Source organism: Falco cherrug, chromosome 6 (assembly GCF_023634085.1).
Source record: "Falco cherrug isolate bFalChe1 chromosome 6, bFalChe1.pri, whole genome shotgun sequence".
Classification (NCBI taxonomy): Eukaryota; Metazoa; Chordata; class Aves; order Falconiformes; family Falconidae; genus Falco; species Falco cherrug.
Window position 1 is genome coordinate 49,793,781 of NC_073702.1, and position 22,315 is coordinate 49,816,095.

Sequence of the window (22,315 nt, forward strand, 5' to 3'; positions counted from 1 at the left end):
ACTCCCATCTCTCTCAGCACACAGCCAGGTTTCTACTCCTGCTCATTCTCCTTCCCTCCCTTGGGATGCCCATTTTTTTAAAGTAGTATTTTTATATATTCTGAAGAAGATACACAACCTGCTACCTGAAGACAAAATGACACCAGAAGCCAAATGAAAATATACATATCTGTGTTTGAAAAAGACATTTTCTAACAGTCAGAATGCGACACTAGATTAAAACCCTACCTCCCTGGCTCACCTCCTGGCTTACGTTTGCTGTCTATGAAACTGGCTTGATTATTTGAAGATTAGTTTATTCATGTTATATCTACACTGAAATAACTTTACAGTATTAGAAAAAAATAATCCGTGTTTTGGTGAGAAAAACCACACTGAAGTTGTAAAATAAGCAATGAACTAGGAAGATGCCAGAAATCACCAAACACCCATCTGCCACTGTGAATCTTCCTTGTGACACTCTCTTTAATTAGAGGATTCACACTCGGTTGGGTCTTGAGTTTCATTGAAACAAAAGCAGGAAAAGGAAGGGACCCAGTCTTGGTCAGTTGGTTTTATTTGACTTAACTCTGTGTGGAAGTGAAGACAATAATACTAGGTATGCAATGTCAGCTGATCCTAACAGCAAGTTTTGCTTACTGGTGGCAATTTTCAGCCTTTGTAACTTCAAAAAATAGGAACAGGTGCTATAGGGCTGGCAGAAAGTGCCTCCTTCCTGCTAGGAATAACTCCCGTATTTGAAATCTTGCTAAAAAATGTTGGACGATTCAGAGCTCTTTAAATAATAATGCTTCAGACAACATCTTGGTGTTATCCAAAGCGGAGAACAAAACAAATCCAATTAACACATCAGAATAAGCAAAAAGGGAATATTAGAATCTGTCTTGGTCCCCAGAAACTGCTGCCAGCAGCCTAGGTGACCATTAGGAAGCTCTGGCGAGCTTTTCTGAAGTTCAGCACATCATCTAGTTTTCATTTACCAAACACATCCACAAAGATGTATACGAACAAGGGAGTACTGCTAGAGAAGGACATCCCTTTTTTTGTGCTTGAGGACTGCTAACTTCACCTGTGAGAAATGCTGAGTCCTTTCAAATGATTATTTTTGGATTTCCCAAATATCTTTTTCCCCATGTAGCAGATGATCCACTGCAGTCACCTTCACTGGTGTATCAACCTGCCAGCTTCAGGGATGGCACCAGCAGCACTGGGAATCCCAACAGAATCAGTGGTGGGATTCAAGGGGCCTCATGGTAGGAACCTATGCAAGTCATGACACAACTGCAGGGGACTTGCAGAGAGGAATAGTGTCTCTGTCACACGCACCTCTCCAACTTAAGCAAGAAGAGGGATTCACCCACCTGGTAAATTGCCGACTTTCCTCATGTACTTCCATTTCTGTGCTTTTAAATTCATTCAGCTCTTTCCGTATTGCTGCCTAATAAACAATAATGATACACGCAACCATAAGAAAAAGGAATCTTAAGGGAAGTAGAGTCTGAGAGGAACCTGGCCCTACACTTGCAGGTTCCCTTACAGTCCCCATTTTTCAGTCTCCTTTACTGTAATCCACAGCTCTCACACATTTCTGATCATCAGCACCAATGACTTTTTTCAGTTACTGCTATTTGGAGCAGTAATACACTACAGAGAAACTCAAAGCATCAAACACCAACAATAAACAAAGAAACACCAAATCTACTGCAATGGGTGAACCAACACCCCCCACCAAAATGTGGCACTTGCTGCAGGCAAAAATGGGCAAGGTACTGGGTTACCTCAACAGTCACCTGGCGAGAATCCAGCCAGGAGGGGATTGTATCCCCAGGCACAGCCCCTGCGGGAGTCATGCAGCAGGGGCCTTGTATCTCCACACCGGAGACAAGACTTCAGGAATGCAGGATGAACAGCACTTTTTAAAGTGGAATTAGTCACTTGGTTTGATTAGTTTTATGTAAAATGACCTGAAATATTTGGACATTTCAGGCTTATGTTTTCAGTCGGCAGATAGTAAAGAACAGCAGAATTTCAGTGCCCTTTGTAAATGCCTTGTTGCTTGTCTTTGAAGAGTGATAAGCAATTTACTACATCAAGTAATAAACACAATTTCTGAAATATTCTAATATATACTACAAGGGCTTTTGTTTCTATACCATATGCTTTCCTACCTCCACTGTGAAATGAAGTGACAGTTTATTCTTACTCTGTTCTTTCACCATTTTAAATAAAAGTACTATTATTTCATTAATCCCTGAAGAAATCTCATCTGGTGCACCTGCCTTTCAACGCAGAACAGACAAGCAGCATGATAAAATTACAGCATCACCAGACTGTGGTCTCATAAATGAGAACTTTCATTTTAAGCAGGGGATGGTTCTGTTCAGCTGCAGCAGCATGCTCATGTGAGGCAGCTAGGAAAGAGACAGCTATTTCTGAGCACCAAATCAGCAGCAGACACCAGACCTCCAGCCCTGTAATACAGTTACAGTACAATTTCCTGCTCCCACTGGAATTAGAAAAATGACTTCCCTGGGAAAAAAGGGCAAGGGAGTTTCCAAGCAACCTGGTGTCTGCCTTTCTGCTGAGCCCAACAAACATGGTGCTCACAGGACCAGCCTTGGGCACCTGTTCATTACAAAATGAATTGAGATGAAAAACTGCTACCCTAAATAGGTAGGAAACTCCACTATTTTTTCTAGCGCAGTTTACCCTGGCTGGAGCTAGGTGAAAGTGAAGGTGCTGGGTGCTCTACCCTCCCACAGAGTACGTGAGGACTAGAACCAACATCTACGAACACTTCTGACTACATTTTTAATGCCTCCACCTTGACTTGAGATTCTCCTTTGTCAGGTGAGCTGGCATTAATATTAAAATAGAAGCTGAAATAAAATCAGTTCTTCACAGGTGTTAGCTAAAAGACAGGGGGTTCTTGCATATATCACTTTTCACACCAAGCACATCTCACAGAATTGCCCTAAAAGTTGGTTCAGACCCAGTGCTAAAAGGGCCAGCACTTTTTGATACATAAATCCTACCTACAGCTTTCCTTTTCTGAAGTGGCATAGGAGGGAAATGGAAGAGCATTTTATGGTAATCTTTGACCAATCTGTTTTTTAAAAAAGAATCACAGAATATTTATCTTTTGTAATTAGGCAGAGGACCTACAAACTGCAGCATGCTGGGGGCAACCTTCCCAAGAAGGTGTGCTGCACACACACGGTCAGCTCCTGCACTGACGGTTGTGGCCAAGGGCCCTCAGGAGGATGGAGCATCTGCTACACTTTTTCACTTGAATGAGTTGCAAAAGTAACTCTCGGTGGCAGTGACGCAGGCTTCTGCCTCAGAAACCTTGCCCGAATTCCACAGGTCATGGCTATCTTTGCTAACAGTGTGTACCTGGCTCAGCCAGGCTTAAAAATTTTTAAAATGCATGGAATTCGGGCCTGAACTGCTGTAATGGAGGTGGCATATATGCTCTTAATAGGCACCTGAGTGGGTTTCCTTAGCTGCAGGCAGTACATGCACAGTAGTACCACGACAATCTCACTGCCTCCAGCAGATGTCATTCATGATGCCGGCATCAAAGAGAATGAAAACCAGAGGAAAGCCCCCCGAAGTGACAGATACAAGCATTATCTTATCAACTACATTTGTCCCTTGCCTTGTCTGCGGGAGTTAACCTGGCCCAAGGCTTGTCAGCACGACGGTCATAATCTGGAGAATCCGTGACCTCCACATACTCATTAAATCGAAGGATTCTTCTTGCTTGAAGTTCAGCCACTGTAGGCCTCAGGCTGAGCTGTAAGTGGAAGGCAGAAAATAGTACGTTTAATAAGATGAAATAAAAGAAAATAAAAGCCGAGGGTATGATGTAATCTCAAGAGAACTTTAATGGTATTTCTAAATAGGGTCACATTCAGGTGTCTAAAAAAAGGCACCATCCTGGGAGCGCTGCATGGGAATGGGGAAGCAGCACAACCTAATTTCTTAAGTTATAAAAATAGTCTTTGTCGGGCAGGTCACAGAGAATCGTGACAGTTATCCCTGGAATATTAAATGTGACTTTGCAACTGTCACACCGTTTACCCCACCAGGCAGTAGGTCCATTTGCATTAACAACTACACAGTCTGCTGTGTTCAACTATAATACTGAAAATAAGCATGATTTGGAGGGCCTACCTAACTAAAAAAAGATATTTTTGAACATCTGGGGTCGTTATGATGTCAAACTGTTTCAGTCACCTCAAACAATATTCACTTCAATTAACTAAGGATGATCATATTAAGGAAACTGTATTTTTGCAGAGAAGGGCAGACTAGGGATATATAAGAAGACTCTCCCCATCCTCTCCCAGAACAAGATCCCAAAGTCAGGGCAGCAGATCCATAACAGCTTTATTTCCAAGGACAGTGAGCGCAGTCCCACCTGCAGCAGCCAAGACCACTGATGTGGCTGGAAGAACCGTGAAGGGATTTCTTAGGGCCCACAGCACTTTGCTGCCTTCTCCACTGCCCTAGGGAAGAGTGGATCTGCAGGAGTGGCTGCCCTTGAACATACATGACAGCAGTAGTCACACTCACAGAGGAAACGTGTCATTTCTCTCCCCTGCTTAAATGGACACACATTAAGCATGGCCGGACTCCATATGTTTTTCCTGATACAGGAAACTGGACGGAACGGAGTTTCCTCCAAGACAGACTTGGCTTGTACTGCTTTTTAAACAGATTTCTAATTTGGGGGCATGACTGATGGACCTTTGCAGTAACGTATATAAACTGATTTTTAGAATCTTACAAAAAGTAATCCTATGTACACAAATACACAACAGAAAAAACACATCATCACCTTTCTACTGAGTCTACGTTTAATTTCTCTTTTGGCTTCCTGTTCCTCTTCTTCATTCTTCTCTGTTTTCAGAAGAGATAAAAAGGAGTGAATATTTAAGTATTATAATTGCACATACTGTATTTCTCTTGGTTGAAAGCTTCAGGACTTCTAAATCCTGGCTCATGTTTCCTCATATTCCTGGGTGATAAAGCATGTGTTGCCTGCTTTTTGGATTTAGTGTGCTCTCATTTCTTTTCCCTGCCCTCATTTCCCCCAATTCTGTAAACATCTCAGGTCACCACTGCGGGTCAGGAACACAGCAAAGAGGTGTCTGTCAGTTCCTTTCTGTGCAACTGTAAACAAAAAATACCCTGAAAGAGCTGCCTAATGTTTCAGTTACTTGTTCTATCATTAAAATTACTGTTGCTTTTACTTCTAACATGGTACCTATTGACTCTAGAGTAAAAGTCTAGTTATTCACAAGGGTCAGGAAAAAAGTTTGCTCTGAGCATCTAAGTCAGTTGAGTGTCCTCTACTGCTACAGGACACAATGAATCGATGACAATTTATTTCACTGTCATTCATTAGTGCAAATTGGTTTTGTTACTTTAATTTTTTTTTTCTGATTTTCTGATGTCAGCATATGATTCAGCACTCAAGCTCTCTTGGCTAAGGGCCACCAGCTAGGCCAAATGAACGAGTACAAGCAGAAAATTACATGCATTCTTTGAATGTATTCAGGTGTGAGACTGAAATGTGCTTTTAACAAATTCCTGTGCTAACCAAACTTGATTTCTTGATTGCCAGTGAAAACCACACTTATGAAAGCATGCTCATATGGACTCAGCATTTTTTTTAATTGATGGACATTTTAAAGACTATTATCTGCCCTTTCAGTCCACCTCTGATGGCTATATGCAAAGTTAACTCTGTTGTGGCTGAAATATCCCACCTAGCGATACCCGTAAAATTCTGATGCTGTTTTATTCATGATTAGGGGTTATGGACTCCACATTGCAGTTCAAGGCTAACTATAAATTTAAAGGACTTAATCTGTCTATTGTGGATGCAGCCAACCTGTATAGATGAAAAGGCAGTTTTAAATCCTAGTGTAGTCCTGTTTGCCCTGTCTGCTGCGGCCAGCCTGCTGTGTCAGTACAGGCAACCTGGCTGCAGAGGAGTTTCTGTATCATGACTGACACACTGGAAGCAACACTATGATAGGACACCTTGTGGTACTTGCAGAATTCCTTTGCTAAGTCAAAGGCTCCCATGTAAGAAGAATATAAGGGAAAGCAGAAGAGGAACAAATTATCAGAAAGAAAAAGAAGAAAGTTACAGTAGGAGAAAGGCAATGCCAGCCCAAGACCTGCTCTGTGAGAAGAGTCCAACATCAATCCCAGGTTTCCATCAGCAAGATGCAATTGAACAGGCTTGCTGCAAGGATTAGGTTGCTCGTGTTGATGGTAATTTTACTGAGATACTGAAATGTGGATGTAATTTGTTGTTTATTAATAGCTTTTCTCTGAAATGCTGAAAAAATGGGTGGCCTTTTTCCATAGAGGAACTGTCAATTGACTAAAATTGAAGAAGGGAGAGTTAAAGACTAACCTACATTTTAAATTTTTTTATTAATCTATCAATAAACAAGTGGGTATATTTAAGGACTTAAGACTTTAAATGAGAACTCTTTTTATAACATCTTCACCTAACAAAACTGAAAGCTCTCTAGCTGTTTTAGGACAGGTAAATCATCTGTAGGCTTTTGTTTAAACATACTGTCTTTGCAATCAGTAGACAGAGTAACTGAGGTAATTAACACCAACTGTTAATTTGGGGTTCCATTCACCTGGGAATCATTTGACATAAAAAAATGTATCCCTTCATGAACTGAGTTGCTCAGGTCCCACCTCAGAAATTCTCCAGTAGCAGACACAGCAGAAAAAAATATGCAGCTGGATATACACATCACTGTAATGCCTCTTCCTTAATTTAGTTTGTAAAATACATTCTGCATTATTTGTATCTTGACATTTCTTAGCTATGTAAGCCACCGCTGTCTCCTAGGAAGCAGCAATAAGATGCCTTATGTAAGAAAGAGGGACTCACACTGCCTGATGCATACCTTAAGAAAAAGCTACCAACAGCATGGCCACCTGAAATACTGTTTTTCTGTATTTTGAGGGAGGATAAAATGAAAGAGTTGATCTGGACATTTAGGAAGGTTGAAGGTTAGCTGCCTATGCCAAACTGTGAAGCTACCTCCCTGTGAGTAGCAGAGGACTGCACAAAGGGATGCCTGAACATGGGAAACTACCTAGAAATGGGAGATGAGCAAGGCTGTCATAGCTGCTAGGCAGAGGATTCAGGCAGGTCCTGGAGCAGGCTGTTGAGGAAAGCTGGAAGCCCACCTTTTGGAGGACAACTCTGACAGGAGGCACCAGGAGCTCCCTTCGCTCCTGGACAAAGGACGAGGGAATTGACCCCATGGGGAACAGTCTCCTGCATGACAGGTCAGGGGGCACGACATGTTTTATACATTCAAGTAGGTTTACTTCTTAGGAATAGAACTCAAGAGCTAAAGGAAAGGGACTGAAATCTGGTGGCTGCTGCTAATATACTGAATCGGCTGTCTGGCACATGGCCCTCTGACTGCGGCACTGACTCGTACCTGCAGCACCTACCCTGTCTCCAGCCTGCCGGGCAGAGCGCTGCTTTAAACCCAGTGCTACAAAAACACTGCCCTGATACAAACTCCTACCAACAGTAAAACCTACAGTATATTTTTGGTCTTTTAAGGTAAAAAGTTTTGAAAGTTGCTGTAATGAGTTAAGAAGATGTGTGGTGCTAAAAATAATGGGTCTGGTGCTCCTGCTTCCTTCAGGTGTTGTGGAAAATTCCAGCCAGAGGGCCAAGTTTTGGCTACAGGTATGAACTGACTCACTTGCCCAAACAGGAACACATTAATGCATAGGAACACACTTCTGACTGCCTTCCACCTTAAAAGCAGATCTAATCTGTGTGATGTGGAGAAAGAAAATATAAACACAGCATTCCCAGCTGCAAGTCCCCTCCTGAAATGTCCTGCTGCTGTTGTACTGGAAAGGACCAGCCCAGCGAGCACCCTTTGCTTGCAGGAGTCTCCAGTTAGTTCCCAGCAAAACTATGGTTTCCCTCCTTCCCGGCCTGCAGCTCCTAGGAGGTCAGACTGGGTTTGACTCTTGACTGAAACAATTTTGTTTAGCCTCATTTATTATGGCCTTTGAGTTTAAACAACCCACCAGTCGAAGCTGAACAAGCAACTTTCCCAGAATCTATACATTATTGCTCCTGCAACTTCTGCCGCATTAAATCTGGTCACCTTCTGTTCTGTGGGATACTTGTTTCATAGCAGAAGGAGAAAAGAGAGAAATTGTTCTGCCTGAGGACTGCCCCATTCTTGACCAGAGAGTAGTCCTGGGGCATAAAACTGAACTTTCCATTGTGTCCCTATGGGATTAGCTATGTTTAGACTTCTCTGTGGGCTTGCTAGGGAAAGAGAAAGAAAAGACAAACAAAGTGCTTGCCTTTTGCAGTGCTCTGGAATGCACAAAGCGGTTTCTCTTTCCTAGTGTTACAAGCAAAGATAACCATTAATATTCCTTAACTAGCATCAAGAGCTAAAATCCATCTTCTACAAAGCCAGTACTGGCAGGCATGCAGGTGCACAGCAAAAAAAGTTCACTGTCCCTTACAAATACAGGAAAAAAATACCGTTATCTTAATTCAAAATTCTTGGAGGAATAAAAAGTTTTTTTGCCATAATGCAATGCTATAGTACTAGTGGCTCAAAGACAGTACACAAGAAACCTGTCTTTATTAAAAACACAGGGTTTTATCTATTCCTTCAAGTGGACTCTTGAGTTATCGTAACTTTGTTTTAGTGTGTGAAGACTCAGAAGCTGGGATAGTTTTATCCAAATTGTTTTTATAGAAATCCGCCTGCAACATCTTGTGATCATACTCGGTCACAGGATTTTCAGTAACTGGTTTATCTGGAAATATTATCTAAACAAAACTTCTTGTAAGACAGATTTCCTTGCTAACTGGAAATACAGAAAAGGAAAAAACACAGACTTTTTCTGAACCTCTTAAAAGATTTGGGCTGAACTTAACTCTCAAGTAAACATTTAGACCTTTACCACTTAATGTATCCTCAAAGGCTGATAAATATTACTCAAAACAATACCTTCCCTTAGCTGCAGTTTACATCTGTGCAGCAATATAATCCCTTCTCCCCATCTACTACTTAAAAATAGGAGGAAGGAAGCTTTATGAAAGAAATCACAGCTTATTCACAAAAGCTGCCTACAACAACAAAGGCATTTAAGAGATGTAAACAATTTCAAATGATCCACAGGAAGGGAATGTAAAAATTTTGATAAATAATATGACTGCCTTAGAGCTGAGAGAGAACTTGCACCCTGAAAGGGCTCTGAGTCAGACTGTCACCACAAACCCTGGCTTGCTTTGGTTTGCTTTGGTTTTTACAGATCACTGTCACTGTGAAATATTTTATATCTCAGCGACGAGCAAAAAAGCAGTTTTGACCTCTCCATGTGCTCGCCAATGACTCTGATTTTTTTGTGATTTATAATGCTGCTTCCCAGCCTTGATATTTTGCTCTCCCTTGCTGCTTTAAGACAGCCCCTGGCAGCAGCAGGGGAGATGGCGGGAGGCATTGAGTGCAAAGCCTGGTACTTGTCCAAAAGCTTAAAGTAAACAACCTGAAACAGGAGGAGAAATCTACTAACTGCTTTCCAGTCTTGAGCTACTTATTGCAAAAACAGTGAATGGAATAAACAATGGCAAAAGGGATATTAAAGACATCACAGGTTCTCTGCTAGGTTAGTTATCTCAAGATGAGTGAGACAGAGAAGGTAGTAAGGAAGCCCAGATGGTGCTCCCAGCTCCGTGGCCATATCCTGGCCCACCAGAAATGTTCTGGAATTACCTTTCTCACATAGTCCAACATGAGTGGTTTGTCATACAAAAAAAGTTCGTATTTCAGATTTTATCTTTATTTATCTACACAATCTATAAATCCAGAAATTACAGTCTTAGAAAGTCTATTCACATTATGCGTTGGACAGGAATCCCCTGGCCCCTCTCCTGTGCACCATAATGCATGAACTGTAGCTTCCCTTGTCAGTGAGACATGGCACGATCTGCTTTTGAGAGCTTGGACAAGTAGGTTTTTATTAGCATGGATGGTTGCCTGAAAGCCAGCCGTTGCTGTGTCTCCCTGATTTGCTGGCCTGGGCAGATGACAGACTGACCAGTCTATGGCCTTTGTCATTGTAAATTCTCTTTTCTTTCCTTCTGTTAGGATGTAGTGCACCAGGGTTGTACAGATGAACTCCAACTTTTCTGAATGATTGATGGGAATAATAGCATTATACCTGCTCTTTCATCAATGTGGAAAGTTCTTATACTTTACAAAGAGATGAGTTTTTTTGATCTGTTGCTGTATGTAAAAGACTTGCATGTGCATTTTATTTATTTTTTCTACTTAAGCATCAGCTACCCTTGCAGAATTAACAGAAGGCTAGATGGAGCTGGGCATGGCAAATGTTACAGTATGTGTTTAGATAACATCCATATCATGGAAAGATTCATAAAGGATGATAAACAATGCCTGTTCTGAAATGTTTGCCAGCCTCAGAACAAAACCAACAGAAGTAAATGAGAGAATAGGTATAGAGGGTAAACATCCAATGTACTTCATTCCTTTGCCCCTGATTATTTGAGTCATAGACTGAAATTTTTCAGCAGGGATACTAAGGAAGGATTTAATCAACAGGGAGATAATCAGTGAGATTGTTTCGTGCAGTTTTCAGTACAGAAGACATTTATGTGAGAAGTGGATAGGAAGACCAGCATGCTGAAGTAGGCAGCACATACCTATTCATTTTCCCTGAACACTTCACCTTTCCTCTTTCTACTCCTTACAACCTCTGCCCTTTTATCCCACCTCTGCCTTCTTACTGATATTCCCTCCTCCTCCTCCTCCTCAGAAAAATTAGGCAGAAGTTCAGCCAGCCTAGAACTACTTCTTAGGGGTGCCTAAGTCAATCCTGCTCTTTGGGACCAGCTTCAAGAAGTGGGATTGTGACAAGCAAAATTCAGCATATTGCATATATGCAATTTTCACAGCTACTACTACAGGTTAGTATGTAAATCTATTCTCGACACATTATTTTCTATAATTTTTCCCCAGTTATGGATCTAACACTGGAGCAACAACAATAGGCTTCCTTACGAATCCAACATACGTTCACTTTCTAAGTAAATACTAGCTGAAACCTAATAAAATACTTACGCTTCAGGATATTTCTTTGCTCTAGCTCTTCAGTCGTAGGCCTCTGGCTAAGTCTCCTGTGAGAACAAAGGAAAAGTGACTGATTTGAAACCAGCTCCAAATAATACATTATTATTTGTAATATATAAATATATTTAAATATTATTTATTTTATATATAATTTATTATATATATAATTTATTATTATACATAAATATATATAATAAATATAATGTATTATTTGTAATACAGCTTAAAAGGTGTTTCTCATATAGCCGCGCTATTCTTCACCAGCAGAGGTATTCAACAACACAGGTACTTTCCAGTTATAACTGTGCATGTAACCTCAGTACCAAGTGGACATTTGTTTTAAAAGGTGTGCTACTGCCACTTGAACTCATAAATAACTAATACTTCCATAATATTACAGAAATTTTATGAACACATTTTTATTCCTTGTTTGCAGGTATAATTTTATGAAAGAATTCAGAAACCTTTTGTGTTTCCAGGCACCATCATTATGGTAACTTGTGCAATTATAAGATTATTCTCAGATATTCTGAATGCATATCCTATTCATTTTTTCTTAAGCAAACAACTACATAAGCTGGGTGTTCCTCGCTGATTTGTACATACAATGCAAATGGAAGCTTTAATTGGAACTTAATTTGATTTAGCTACCTATATATAGCAAACGCCATTAAAAACCCTGAAACAATGAAGACACTAATTTTCTGGTTTGTATAGTGGAGAACATGGTTGATGTTGTCTCTATTTTTATTAAACAATTCACTTGTTCACTTGAGAAATGGAGCAACAAAAATTTCAGCAGTAAAATTCATTTTGCAAATTTGTTAAAGATTGACGCCTCTCTGTACAGCGAACCTCACACAGTTCACTATGGATTATCTTCAGCCTCATGAAACCCGTCCAATTCGAACCAAGCTTGGGCTTTCAGATTCGGCGGGGAGGGCCAGCAGGTTTACCACAGGTGCCCAGCTCTGCTGTGGGAAGCCCCAGGCTGGGACCTGACCTGACCCCAACCGAGCTGTGAGAACAGGTTTCCCATCAGACCTCGATGCTGCCAAGTGCCAACCACCACAACAGGAATTTTTAAGGAACTGGCGTCCAACTTGGTTGTGATTTCAGGCACGAGCACAGCCCTGACATGCACGGACCTTGTCTTCTGCCCCCAAAGCAGAGCTGTGCAGGGAGCGTGCCAGCTTCCCGGCAGAGCCAGCAATGTCCCTGCGCAAGGAGCTCAGGGCAGGAACCGGAGCGGCTTCTGCAGTTCAAGCCCCTGAGGAAGAACCAACAAGCAGGATGTGATCACTGGAGCTTGGATTTGGTCAGGAAAGTGGTGATAACAACCACACCACTTTATTAGCAGAAGAAAAATGACCCCTGGGCCCTACACAATAGATGTGCCACTCTCACAGGTTAGAAGATGAAATAAACGACTTACAGCCAGCCACCCGGTTCACAGAGCAACTCGGCTCGTGTTCCCAGTGCTGATGCAGGGTGGCCGTACTCTGTACTGGAGCAGTACCAGCTGGACTACCCAACATAGGGGAATCTCCAACAAACACAGGACATTCTCCAAATCTGCCTGGACAACATTTCTGAGCACAAGAGAAACAAGGACAGGTCTGGGAAGATCCAGACATGTTGTAGTCTATTCAGAGACCATGCAAGCCAACATTAACATTTATGAGGATTTTTTTAAAAAAGCTTGTAAAAATACAAATTAAAATTAGTTTTTTTAATGCGATGTTCCCAAGTCCAGAAAGAGAAAGTAACACTTATGCCACAGCAGTTGAACAGCATGAGAAAGACATGCCTCAGAGCTGGGCACAGTAAACCACTAAACACTGGCCTACGAAGTCAGCCTCCCTCTGCTTCTTTTGCTGCAAACAGCACATGAATAATAAAGAAGTTAGCAGGAGGAGGATGGGGAGCTCCAGAAGGCATGAACATGCACAGGCATGCTCTGTGTGTCAGGAACTATTACTCTGTCTGAGATGGGTATATACAAGTGCAAGTCCTTGCTAATTAATTTGAGAAAAAACTTGAACCATGGCACTAATTATATGGAGTCACTCTTATCCTCTTCCTTTTTTTATTTTTTAAGAAAAACCAAACAACCCCAAACCCCAGAAGCTCTGATTTGTTTCTTGCAGAATCAAAATGCATTACTGACATTTTAAAAGTTTTGTGAGAAATAAAAATACTGATTTTCCAGACAGTTGTACCACAAAGATCCTGCACCACTTATTGAGCTGCATTGACAGGTGAACCCAGTGTTCTTGATTTTCTTCCTCCACCTCCGCCCAGTGAAACCACATTTACCCTGTGACTGGTACCTCACTAGCTTTGTTCCAATCTGATGTCTGATTTCCTGCCTCTCCTCTTCAGATGTACGCTGCAAGATGTTTTTGTCTTCTAATTCTTTCTTAGATGGTCTGTTGCCAAGTTTGATAGCAAGAGTATCCCTACGACGAATTTTACTTGCCAAAGAGCCTGAGGAAAGGAGGAGGAGGGTAGGTTTAGTTCATTCATGCTTAGGTTACCGATACAAACTGTCGAGTAAGAACTTTAATAGCTTCCCAAAAGCAGCCTTATTCCCACATCCAGGAGAGGAATTTTAATTAATATCAAAAGAAAAATAGTTTTAGCTCACTTCACAACAATAAAAAGCTGAAAGGCTTGGATGAAAAAGCTACCAGCCAAATTGATAAGAGTTTTACAAACACCACTTGTCATCTGCAAAGTGCTTGGATAAAAATGACAAATCTACACTTAAGTGCCTTTGAAGTCTGACACATTACACGGCGTTTTATATATCTACTTAGTATATTTAGCAACCTGCCGCTCTTTTTCTTCAGCCTTAAATGGTTTAGTCTCATTCTGTCATAATTTCCCTCATTCTTTCAATTTTTTTTTCAAGTAAGTACCACTCAGTTCTTGTATAGTGCTTTTCATCTTTTAAGTGATTTGTAAATTAAAACAAAAAATACAGGTCAGAAAAGTGCTCTGAGTGCTTGTAAAATAACCTGGGCAGCTACCCCCAGGCACTGAAGCAATCTGCTCATCCACAGAACAGACACAGTAGGGACAAAGGCCAAGCAATTCTGTCAGTGTTAGCTTCAGCCAGCTGTGGAAGGAAGGGTATTTTTCATTGCCTTCAGTCCTTCCCGTCTCTTGATATGCTGACAGAGGTGGCTACATACGTCCTAGGCTGGCAGATTTTCACCACATAAGGCAGTTTGGTTAGAACAAAGGCTCCCAGCTCACTTCTCATAAGAAACCGTTCTGCTGTCTGAACACATGAATTTTTGGTTGCTACCACTTTGGATTGTGTTCACACCAAATGCAGAACTGCAGATGACTTCAGCCTCTTGAGCTATCCGGCACTTCACTTTCTGCTGCGCCAGCGGCCAAGGACAAAAAAACCCCAACACACTCATTTTCCCTCACCCCCCTTCACTACACAGCACTTTCACGTTCAGGCCTTCACTAAGCACAGCGAAGTGCCTCCTCCTGATCAGCTGCCAGCAAGGTCCCCAAGCCATGGTTCGATGGTCATTTTATTCTGACATAAGGTCTCCCTGCAGGTGGCAGAGGCCGCGTTGCCCTCCCCTCCACCCCTGACAGCCTGATGGTGCCACCTCCTCTGCACCAGCAAAGCTGTGGCCTCTGCATGAGCTGGCTCGGGGGCCTGATTCTATTGCAAATCAGCTCAACAACGGGCACCGCTGCAAAAATAATCATGAGCGTTGACTTAAAGGAAGAATGAACAGTTGGGAGCAGGGATCAGGCAGAAGACAGGCAGGACAATCCCCTTCAGCAGCAGCAAGGGCTTCTACCAAATTAGGGTGATGATATAGTCATGACCCCAGATGAAATTTCAAAGCTATTAACTTATATGTAATCCACTGTGGTCTGCTGTGTCTGCTCAGATGCTCCAGTGCTTAAAACATCCTGATCAAAGAGGAACAAATGACTTTCAGTGAAGCTGCTGACTGATGGGCTTCCTCTGTCATCCACCACTGCCTGTTACTCACACAAGAAACTCTGGGATCTCTAGTGCAATTCAATGTGCTTTAAGGTACAGCTCCACGACATGGTGCTTTTTAAGGCACACTGGTGCTTTATGGGTAGAGCTTCATGACATGGGTGAGCCAAATCAATGGCTTGCTGATACCCTACCATGGAGGCCTTGTTCCATCCTCATGTGCTTCTGAACTTGTTTCGCCCACCTCCACTCCCATCCATGCAATGCTTGATCTGCTCTCACCACTGCATAGGCCTCAGCAGGTTTCTGGTCATAATTGTCTGGGAGAAGTGGGACACTCATTTCTCAGCAGCGGTAAAACACTAAACCATGTAGAACCATCCCATGCAGCCGTACCTCTCCTTACTTCACACTGGCATGGCTCAGGCACACTCACGTAATGAAATGGGCAAAAGGTAGCCTGCAAGTTCTCTGCGGGATGCTTACTTTCAGCACTTGCATTATCGTCATCGTCATCATCATCGTCATCTGTGTACAGTATTGGCCCATCAGAGTCCGAGTCACTGCTGTGGCTCTCTCTGCTACTTTCACTCTCAGGAGGAGCCGCAGCATCAGAAGCCTCCTCCACCAGCTCAGAGTGTGCCTGGTCAGGTGCCTCTGCTTCTTGGTCTTCTTTGGCAGCCAAGCTGTTAATTCATAAGCAGACAGGGTGTCACATAAACGCAAGCAGCACGTAACACAAATGGCAGACAGGCTGTATAAGCAAGTATGAAAAGTTCAGTTCAGTTATTCAAACTGACTTCTCTCTTTCTAAAAAACTTACATATATATATATAAACCATATATAAAGTATACAGATATGTACACGTATCTGGTTTTATGCATGTCAGGAAAAAAAGGTGCAATCTGGAATGACATGCTGCAAAGCCTGTATAAAGAAAAACCCTAATTATTTTTAATTTCTTGTGGGATGGCACCAACAGTACATAAAAGCTACTAAGAAAAGAAAAACAGCTCATAGCGTTGTGGGTGAGAGGAGTGGGTTGGAAAACGGATTGGAGTGCAAAGCTTCCTGTTCTGGAAGCCTAACTCTATTGTAAAAACAGTTTTACTGCCGAGTCCAAAAAGTTGATGCCCATTGGAAAGCAGCAGCAGATTGGCCTTTGCCTTGAGAAAATCTTTATATAAGGAAGGGTAGAGCAAGGGGAGGAGCAGCACAGGAGCATAAAGCTGGCACAGCCACACCAGCAAGAGTTTAAAGGAAAATCTATAGGCCACTAACAGGTAGACAAAACCCTCCTGGGTTGTTACAAAAGATGCTGCTTCTCATGGCAGGGAAAAGACAGGTTAATAAGCCAGTTTCTTTATCGTTGCCAATTATTTTGCTTAAAAAAATGTAATTATGACCTTTCTCTTGACCAGACTTTATAGTATCTGAGTAAGTGACAGACCAAACACCTACTAACCGAAGCCTGAAACTGTCATTTTCAAGTGTGCAAGTAAATCTGGCTATTGAATTGAGAGCTTTAGCAGTGGGATATTGAACAATACCCACAAAAAAAGTAAAAGCTCCCTGTTATTCAGCTTAATTTCTTTGCCTTTATGAGAGAGAAATAAAAGTATTACCAGCTACTAGCTCAGCTGCTGACTGCAGTGGTCACATTAAGCCATGCACCGAAGCAGGAGGCAGGTTATGAGCAATGACCTGGGAAACATGAAGTTCTGCAGGTGAATGGCTCAAAGGCATGGGCAACAAACAAACTGTGCTGGGATGCAACACAAACTATTACCAGTCAGCAGAAGAAACAGAAGAGATCCCACGTGCCTACAGTGTCCCTCACGTGAAAAAAGGTGGCTTTCTTGGCTGTGGGTCTTACCACCCCCCTACAACAGCCACACTGCCTTACCTTTTTGTGTCTTCTCCACTAGCATCTGCACTGCTGTCTAGGGCCATACTGCTCAGGCCCTCGTCTGTGCCACGCTCAGTCTGGAGAAGAAGTTTAGTATCCGATCCGGGGACAGCTGGCCCTGCCATGCAGCCATCTGACACATCTTGGGCATCCGAGGAGACAGCGGGCTGACCAGCTGCAGCAGGGAAAGGAGGTGGAAGTGGAGGCGGAGGAGGGGCAGCAGTGGGAGGAGGGGGGACAATGAGCTTGCTCAGTTGGTCTCCATCCTCTGTTTTGGAAATTACTATGGAAGGTTGCTCAGGCTCAGGTTTTTCTGCCTTTGCTTCCAACCTGTTGGCTGTGGCACCTGAGGGGGAAGAAGCAGCCCCATCTGGCGCTGTTCGTGGGGCTGACTGTTTCCCAGGTTTTTTCTTGCCCCTGGGAGTCCCTGATGTGCCAGATTTGTTGGAAGTCTCCTTAGAGGCTTTGGGATGAGATGATGTGGACGAAGGAGATGGTGATGAAGAGGACTTCGAGACTGGTGGTTTTTTTGCATGAGAGGAACCCGCTAAAATAAGAAAAGAAAAAGCATTTCACGGTCTTGCAACTATATAGTTTTTGCACTGTTCTTTCTGTGTGGATTGACGTGTGTTCACACTTAAAAACTGAAAAGAATTACACTCAGTATTTCTACAATCCTTCGTCTATATGCTTGAGACAATAAATATTGCAGTTCAAATTTCACCTTTATGGTGGAAAAACCTGCAATGAATACTTGCTCAAGAACAGTGCAGGGGATCAACCTTACAAATGGGTGATAGTTTGATTCTAGCATTCTGCATTGGCCCATTTTGTACAACTTGCCTGGACATCCTCTAGAAAGCCCACTACTTATTCCAAATGTGTTTAGAGCCCTATTTTAAAAAATTGCTATCAGACAGAGAAAACCGCCTGACCTTTTCTATTATGTGAATTCTTGGTCTGAGCACTAGATGAACACCATGATTTTCCTTATGCTTTTCCATGAACACCTCAGGACTGTTACAGGTATCAGCCAATTACCTTTCACAGTGTTATTGCAAGTGGTGTGCTCCTAGTTAATGGCAAGAGCAGAGGGACAGCAAAACAAGATATACTTTCAAGTCCAGCTGGGCACGTTCATAAAACAGAGGCAGAAAACACCTGTCAGATCTCACTCTGCATAAATGATCTCCAGAAGGGAGGAGGCACTGAAGGCCTCCTGTATGTACTGGAGGTCTTCACCTTACCAGTGACCAACTCAGGCAGCCTTGAAAACATAATGAAACAAGGTTTTGACACCAGCTGTACAAGCTGGCCAGTGATGCTGCTGTTTAATCCTGTGATACTTACCATATTGAAGCATATATGTATAATGCCCAAGTTTGCAAGTGATTTCAGCTAGCCTGCATGCCCATGTGCATTCCAGCCACATTTCTGATTGCTGTGTTGATGCACCCATCATCTGGATTGGGAACTTCAAACTTCTGATTTTCATTTAAAAAGCAATAGAAATGACAACCATCTTATGACTCAGTCTTTTTCATCAAAATGCATCCAACTCAAACACTTCTGCTGTAGTAAAAAAGCATTAACCTCCAGAGAACAAATGAAAGCATTATAAAACTACACAGCAGCCTTGCGGCTAAGCTTACAGAGTAAAACAGAAAGCTGTAATAGAAATCTGCTGAAAGGCCTACTTTACTTATAAGCATTTAAATAAAAACAAAACTCCAGCAGATTAGGATAGAATCAAAATACAGATACTGGCCGTAATAAGCTCATGCTATAAAAATAGCTTTCACAGTGAGACTGTTCTCAGTCCCAAAGAAGATGGAAACTAATTCAAACATTATACTGTTCTCTTCTGTAGCTGAGTGTTACAGTTTATAAACATTGAGAGTGCTGTGAGGCTTTCAGTACATCTGGAAAAATCCACAGAAACTTTAGGCTAATCAGTGTCCCTATTTGTGCTGCAAGGCGACTGTGAAGGGCACCGCACCGAATCTATGGATGCTGCACTCATCATCCACACCAAGTACACATCACTGACTTAACCCACCAGCAAATCAAAAGGAAGCAGAGAAATGGTACAGGCAGCAGTTCGTAACTGCAGTGGAAATAGATGGTGGCTCCAACCTGTGTATTATTTAGCAGAAACCTTACTGAGTAAGTGGGTAGTAGTAAGAAAGGGCGCTGGGTCCAATCCAGCAAAGCACTTCAACACAGGCTGGAGGCTGACAGGAGCAGTTACATGCTTACGCTTAAGAACGCCAGCATAATACAAACACACAGCCACACTATAATTGTGGCTGGTAAAATGCAAAGAAATGTTTCCACTGAAAAACACCCTCACATTATTCTCAGAAATTTTCTGGACCTGCAATCGGATACAGAAACTTGAACAATTTTTTCCAGAGAAAAGCCCCCTACACTTTCATGTGGATCAAAAGTGCTGTTGCTATTGTTGCTTTTGACTGGGCTGGCTGACAATTTTATGTCATGCTTCTTTTTCAGTAGCAGATTTGAACTTCGATTAAATGAAAAATTTCATGGTTATTTGCCTTTCGGCACATGTCCATGCCTATGTTTAAGTCCCCTTCTCCCAGTTCCACTATTTCAGTTTGGAAACCTGCTGCTGTGCCCTCAGGAGGGCCACAGATCACTGACTGCATCATGTGTTCACTTTCATGGGGATCTGACAAACCTCTCGTACTAATACTTCTTCCAATTGGCTCAACTTATTAAGTATTGCCCCACTTCAAATGAACATGATGTACTTTTAACGCTGAAAGAAATTACCAGTAAAATAGGTACTATTTTATATAAGAGATATATCGATATATTTTACACCCATATGGCCTCAACCACTGCATGACATTTAAGCAAGGTTACTAAAAGACAAATCTGGACTCTGAAAGTATTTTAATTTAAGAACTCAGCTACCTGAAAGCTTGTTACCAACCACTGGTATAAACATTTCTTTATGTGATGGGTTATTTCATTTCTGAAAGGTCTGCTGTTACAAGGTTCCTTCTCCTAGGAAGAGCTGAGTTTTCCAGCTGCATGTGAAATACAAGCAGCAAATTCTGTGTTTTTAAAATGTTTATTCTTGTAGTCATCTGATGTAGTAGGGACAGTTAATACCAAGTTAATGGATATTTTATGGCAAAGTTATTATTGTAACTCTAGCAATTTTGCAATGTTTTCAAACAGTCCTCTTCTCTGTGCTTCAAATAGCAAATGTGCCAAAGTGTACAAGCTATAAAGAGGTATACTTGGAGAGAAAACTGGAGAGACTGAAGGGCTTTCAAAGACTGACAGAGGATTGAAAACACAAGGCTTGTATAAGTTTGCCAATGCATATATACAGTCCATTCATCACAATACTGCTTGTGTTCAAATTATATTTGGATGTTTTAATTTTGGTCATCAACTAAATTACGATGATTCAAACTTGAGATCAGTACTTTAAGAACAGCTACCTATAATCTTTAATCTAGCATCACTGATGAATTTTGGTTTAAAAGCATAGTGATATACACATCTGCTATGTGCCTGATGATTGACATTCCAGTGTGTATTTAGAATCACAGGAAGCCATCAACCAGCTCAGGGAAGCCTGGCCATTTCTAATGGTTATAATTGTTTGGGGTTTTTGGTTTGTTTGGAGGTTTTTTGCAGCTAAAACAACTGCTACTCAACAGTCTTTGAAGATGTATTCATGGTTTTATCCTTTACCTCTTCAAAATCTTGCAATCTTGTCAAATTAACTGGAATAGTAGATATTTCCAGCAGAAAGTTACAGCAATACCAAAGTAGCTTTATTTCTGGGCAACTCATGTTTGATTTCAGAAAACCCCTTTTCCCCTGCTGATTCTTCAGCAGTTCTCTGGGTCACTTTGTTGCCAGTCTTCACACTTGAAGTGGGAATTCACTATCACCTCTGATGTGCCTGGTGCTGTGCATACATCCATTAAACAGCAAAGTGATTTGTCTGTTGTCTGGGATGTTTGCAGACAGCAGAACCAGAGTTCAGCAGCAGGCTAGCTAAAAGCATCCATGGCATGCTCTTCAGTAACGCTGCTACGTAAAAAGGCAGAAGTCGTCGTAAGACCAAGCCAAGCACCCCCATGCACATGCACCCGCTGTAATTGGCACTGCCTGTGCAGTACTCACCAGCCTCTCGATTTGCACTGTGACTTGTTGGCTTGGGTGGTGGGAGAGGAGGCTGCTTAGCAGGAGCCTTTCCCTTTTTTTTAGCATGAGGTGCTTCGTTACTCTTATGGCTGGTGGTGGTGGAAGCAGCAATAGCATTTTTTGGTGGTAGCGGAGCTTTTTTAGTTTTAGGCTTAGGCTTGGGTGGTGGTGGAGCATGGGATGCCAGTATTTCTAGGCAGTGATCAGCTGTGCTCTCTAAGGATAAGAAAGTGAACAGAAGCCAACTGACACAGACATATGCTACATACATTCAAACAGCAAGCCTGACAACAATGACTACTTTTTGTTGCTTGAGCTCTTGGGAATCAGGAGATACTTCTTCATCTTCTGCCGCTTATTAAGTATTATCTCAGAAAAAAAATTACCGTTGGCCTCAATTCAAGTCCTTCTCATGGAAGATTCTGCCTGGCACTTCTCTCAGTCTCATCTATTCTAGACCTCCAAGGATCATCCTTAACGTTGAGTACCGCCAACTAGACGGCTTGCTGCAAACAAAACAAGGGAAACGTCATTTACTCCCCTTAACAAATTCCCCTGGCTTCGTTCCAGCCCTCTGAGATCAACAAGCTATAGAATTCAGATTCACATGAATCTGAATGAACAGGGCCACTCAGTCACGGGTTCAAATATGGCTATGCAGCTGAAATCTTCCCCTGAAGCAACTCAGTTTCCTAAACTGCAGACTGCTTGCTCATAGGAACTTAATTTTGAGAATCTTCCCCAGGGTATTTCTACTCTTCAGAAAGAGATGAAGCTAAATCAGACAGGATTATCGTTTGCCACGGGAATGCCCTCCTCTCCTACAAGCTCTCTGGGTACTGTTACAAGACTGCACTTGCAAGAATCTGCTGATTCTTCCTTAGTCAACAGGAATTTGGAGTGCATCTACATTGTGTTGTGCAATAGAGATGGCTCTGAAAAAGTAGAACTGAGGAATCAATGTCTACCATGTGCGCTGCAGGAGACTCGACTCTGGACTAGCTTCAGGCTAGTTCTGTAGACTG

General features: G+C 42.1%; 1 protein-coding gene across 4 annotated transcripts in view; it reads right to left on the reverse strand.

Annotated features, from left to right (window-relative positions):
• Positions 1-22,315, reverse strand: part of PHACTR2 (phosphatase and actin regulator 2) — a 141,559-nt gene that overhangs the window by 7,979 nt on the left and 111,265 nt on the right. For 3 of the 4 annotated variants that reach the window (XM_055713669.1, XM_055713668.1, XM_055713671.1), the window contains 7 exons: positions 17,091-17,640; positions 15,670-15,869; positions 13,532-13,688; positions 11,190-11,245; positions 4,847-4,908; positions 3,662-3,799; positions 1,362-1,438 (listed from right to left, as the gene is read on the reverse strand). In XM_055713669.1, the coding sequence (XP_055569644.1) occupies positions 1,362-1,438; positions 3,662-3,799; positions 4,847-4,908; positions 11,190-11,245; positions 13,532-13,688; positions 15,670-15,869; positions 17,091-17,640 (1,240 nt within the window). Of the gene's footprint in view, positions 1-1,361; positions 1,439-3,661; positions 3,800-4,846; positions 4,909-11,189; positions 11,246-13,531; positions 13,689-15,669; positions 15,870-17,090; positions 17,641-21,269; positions 21,665-22,315 lie in introns of those variants that run through there. The other variant, XM_055713672.1, reaches the window with a different exon arrangement.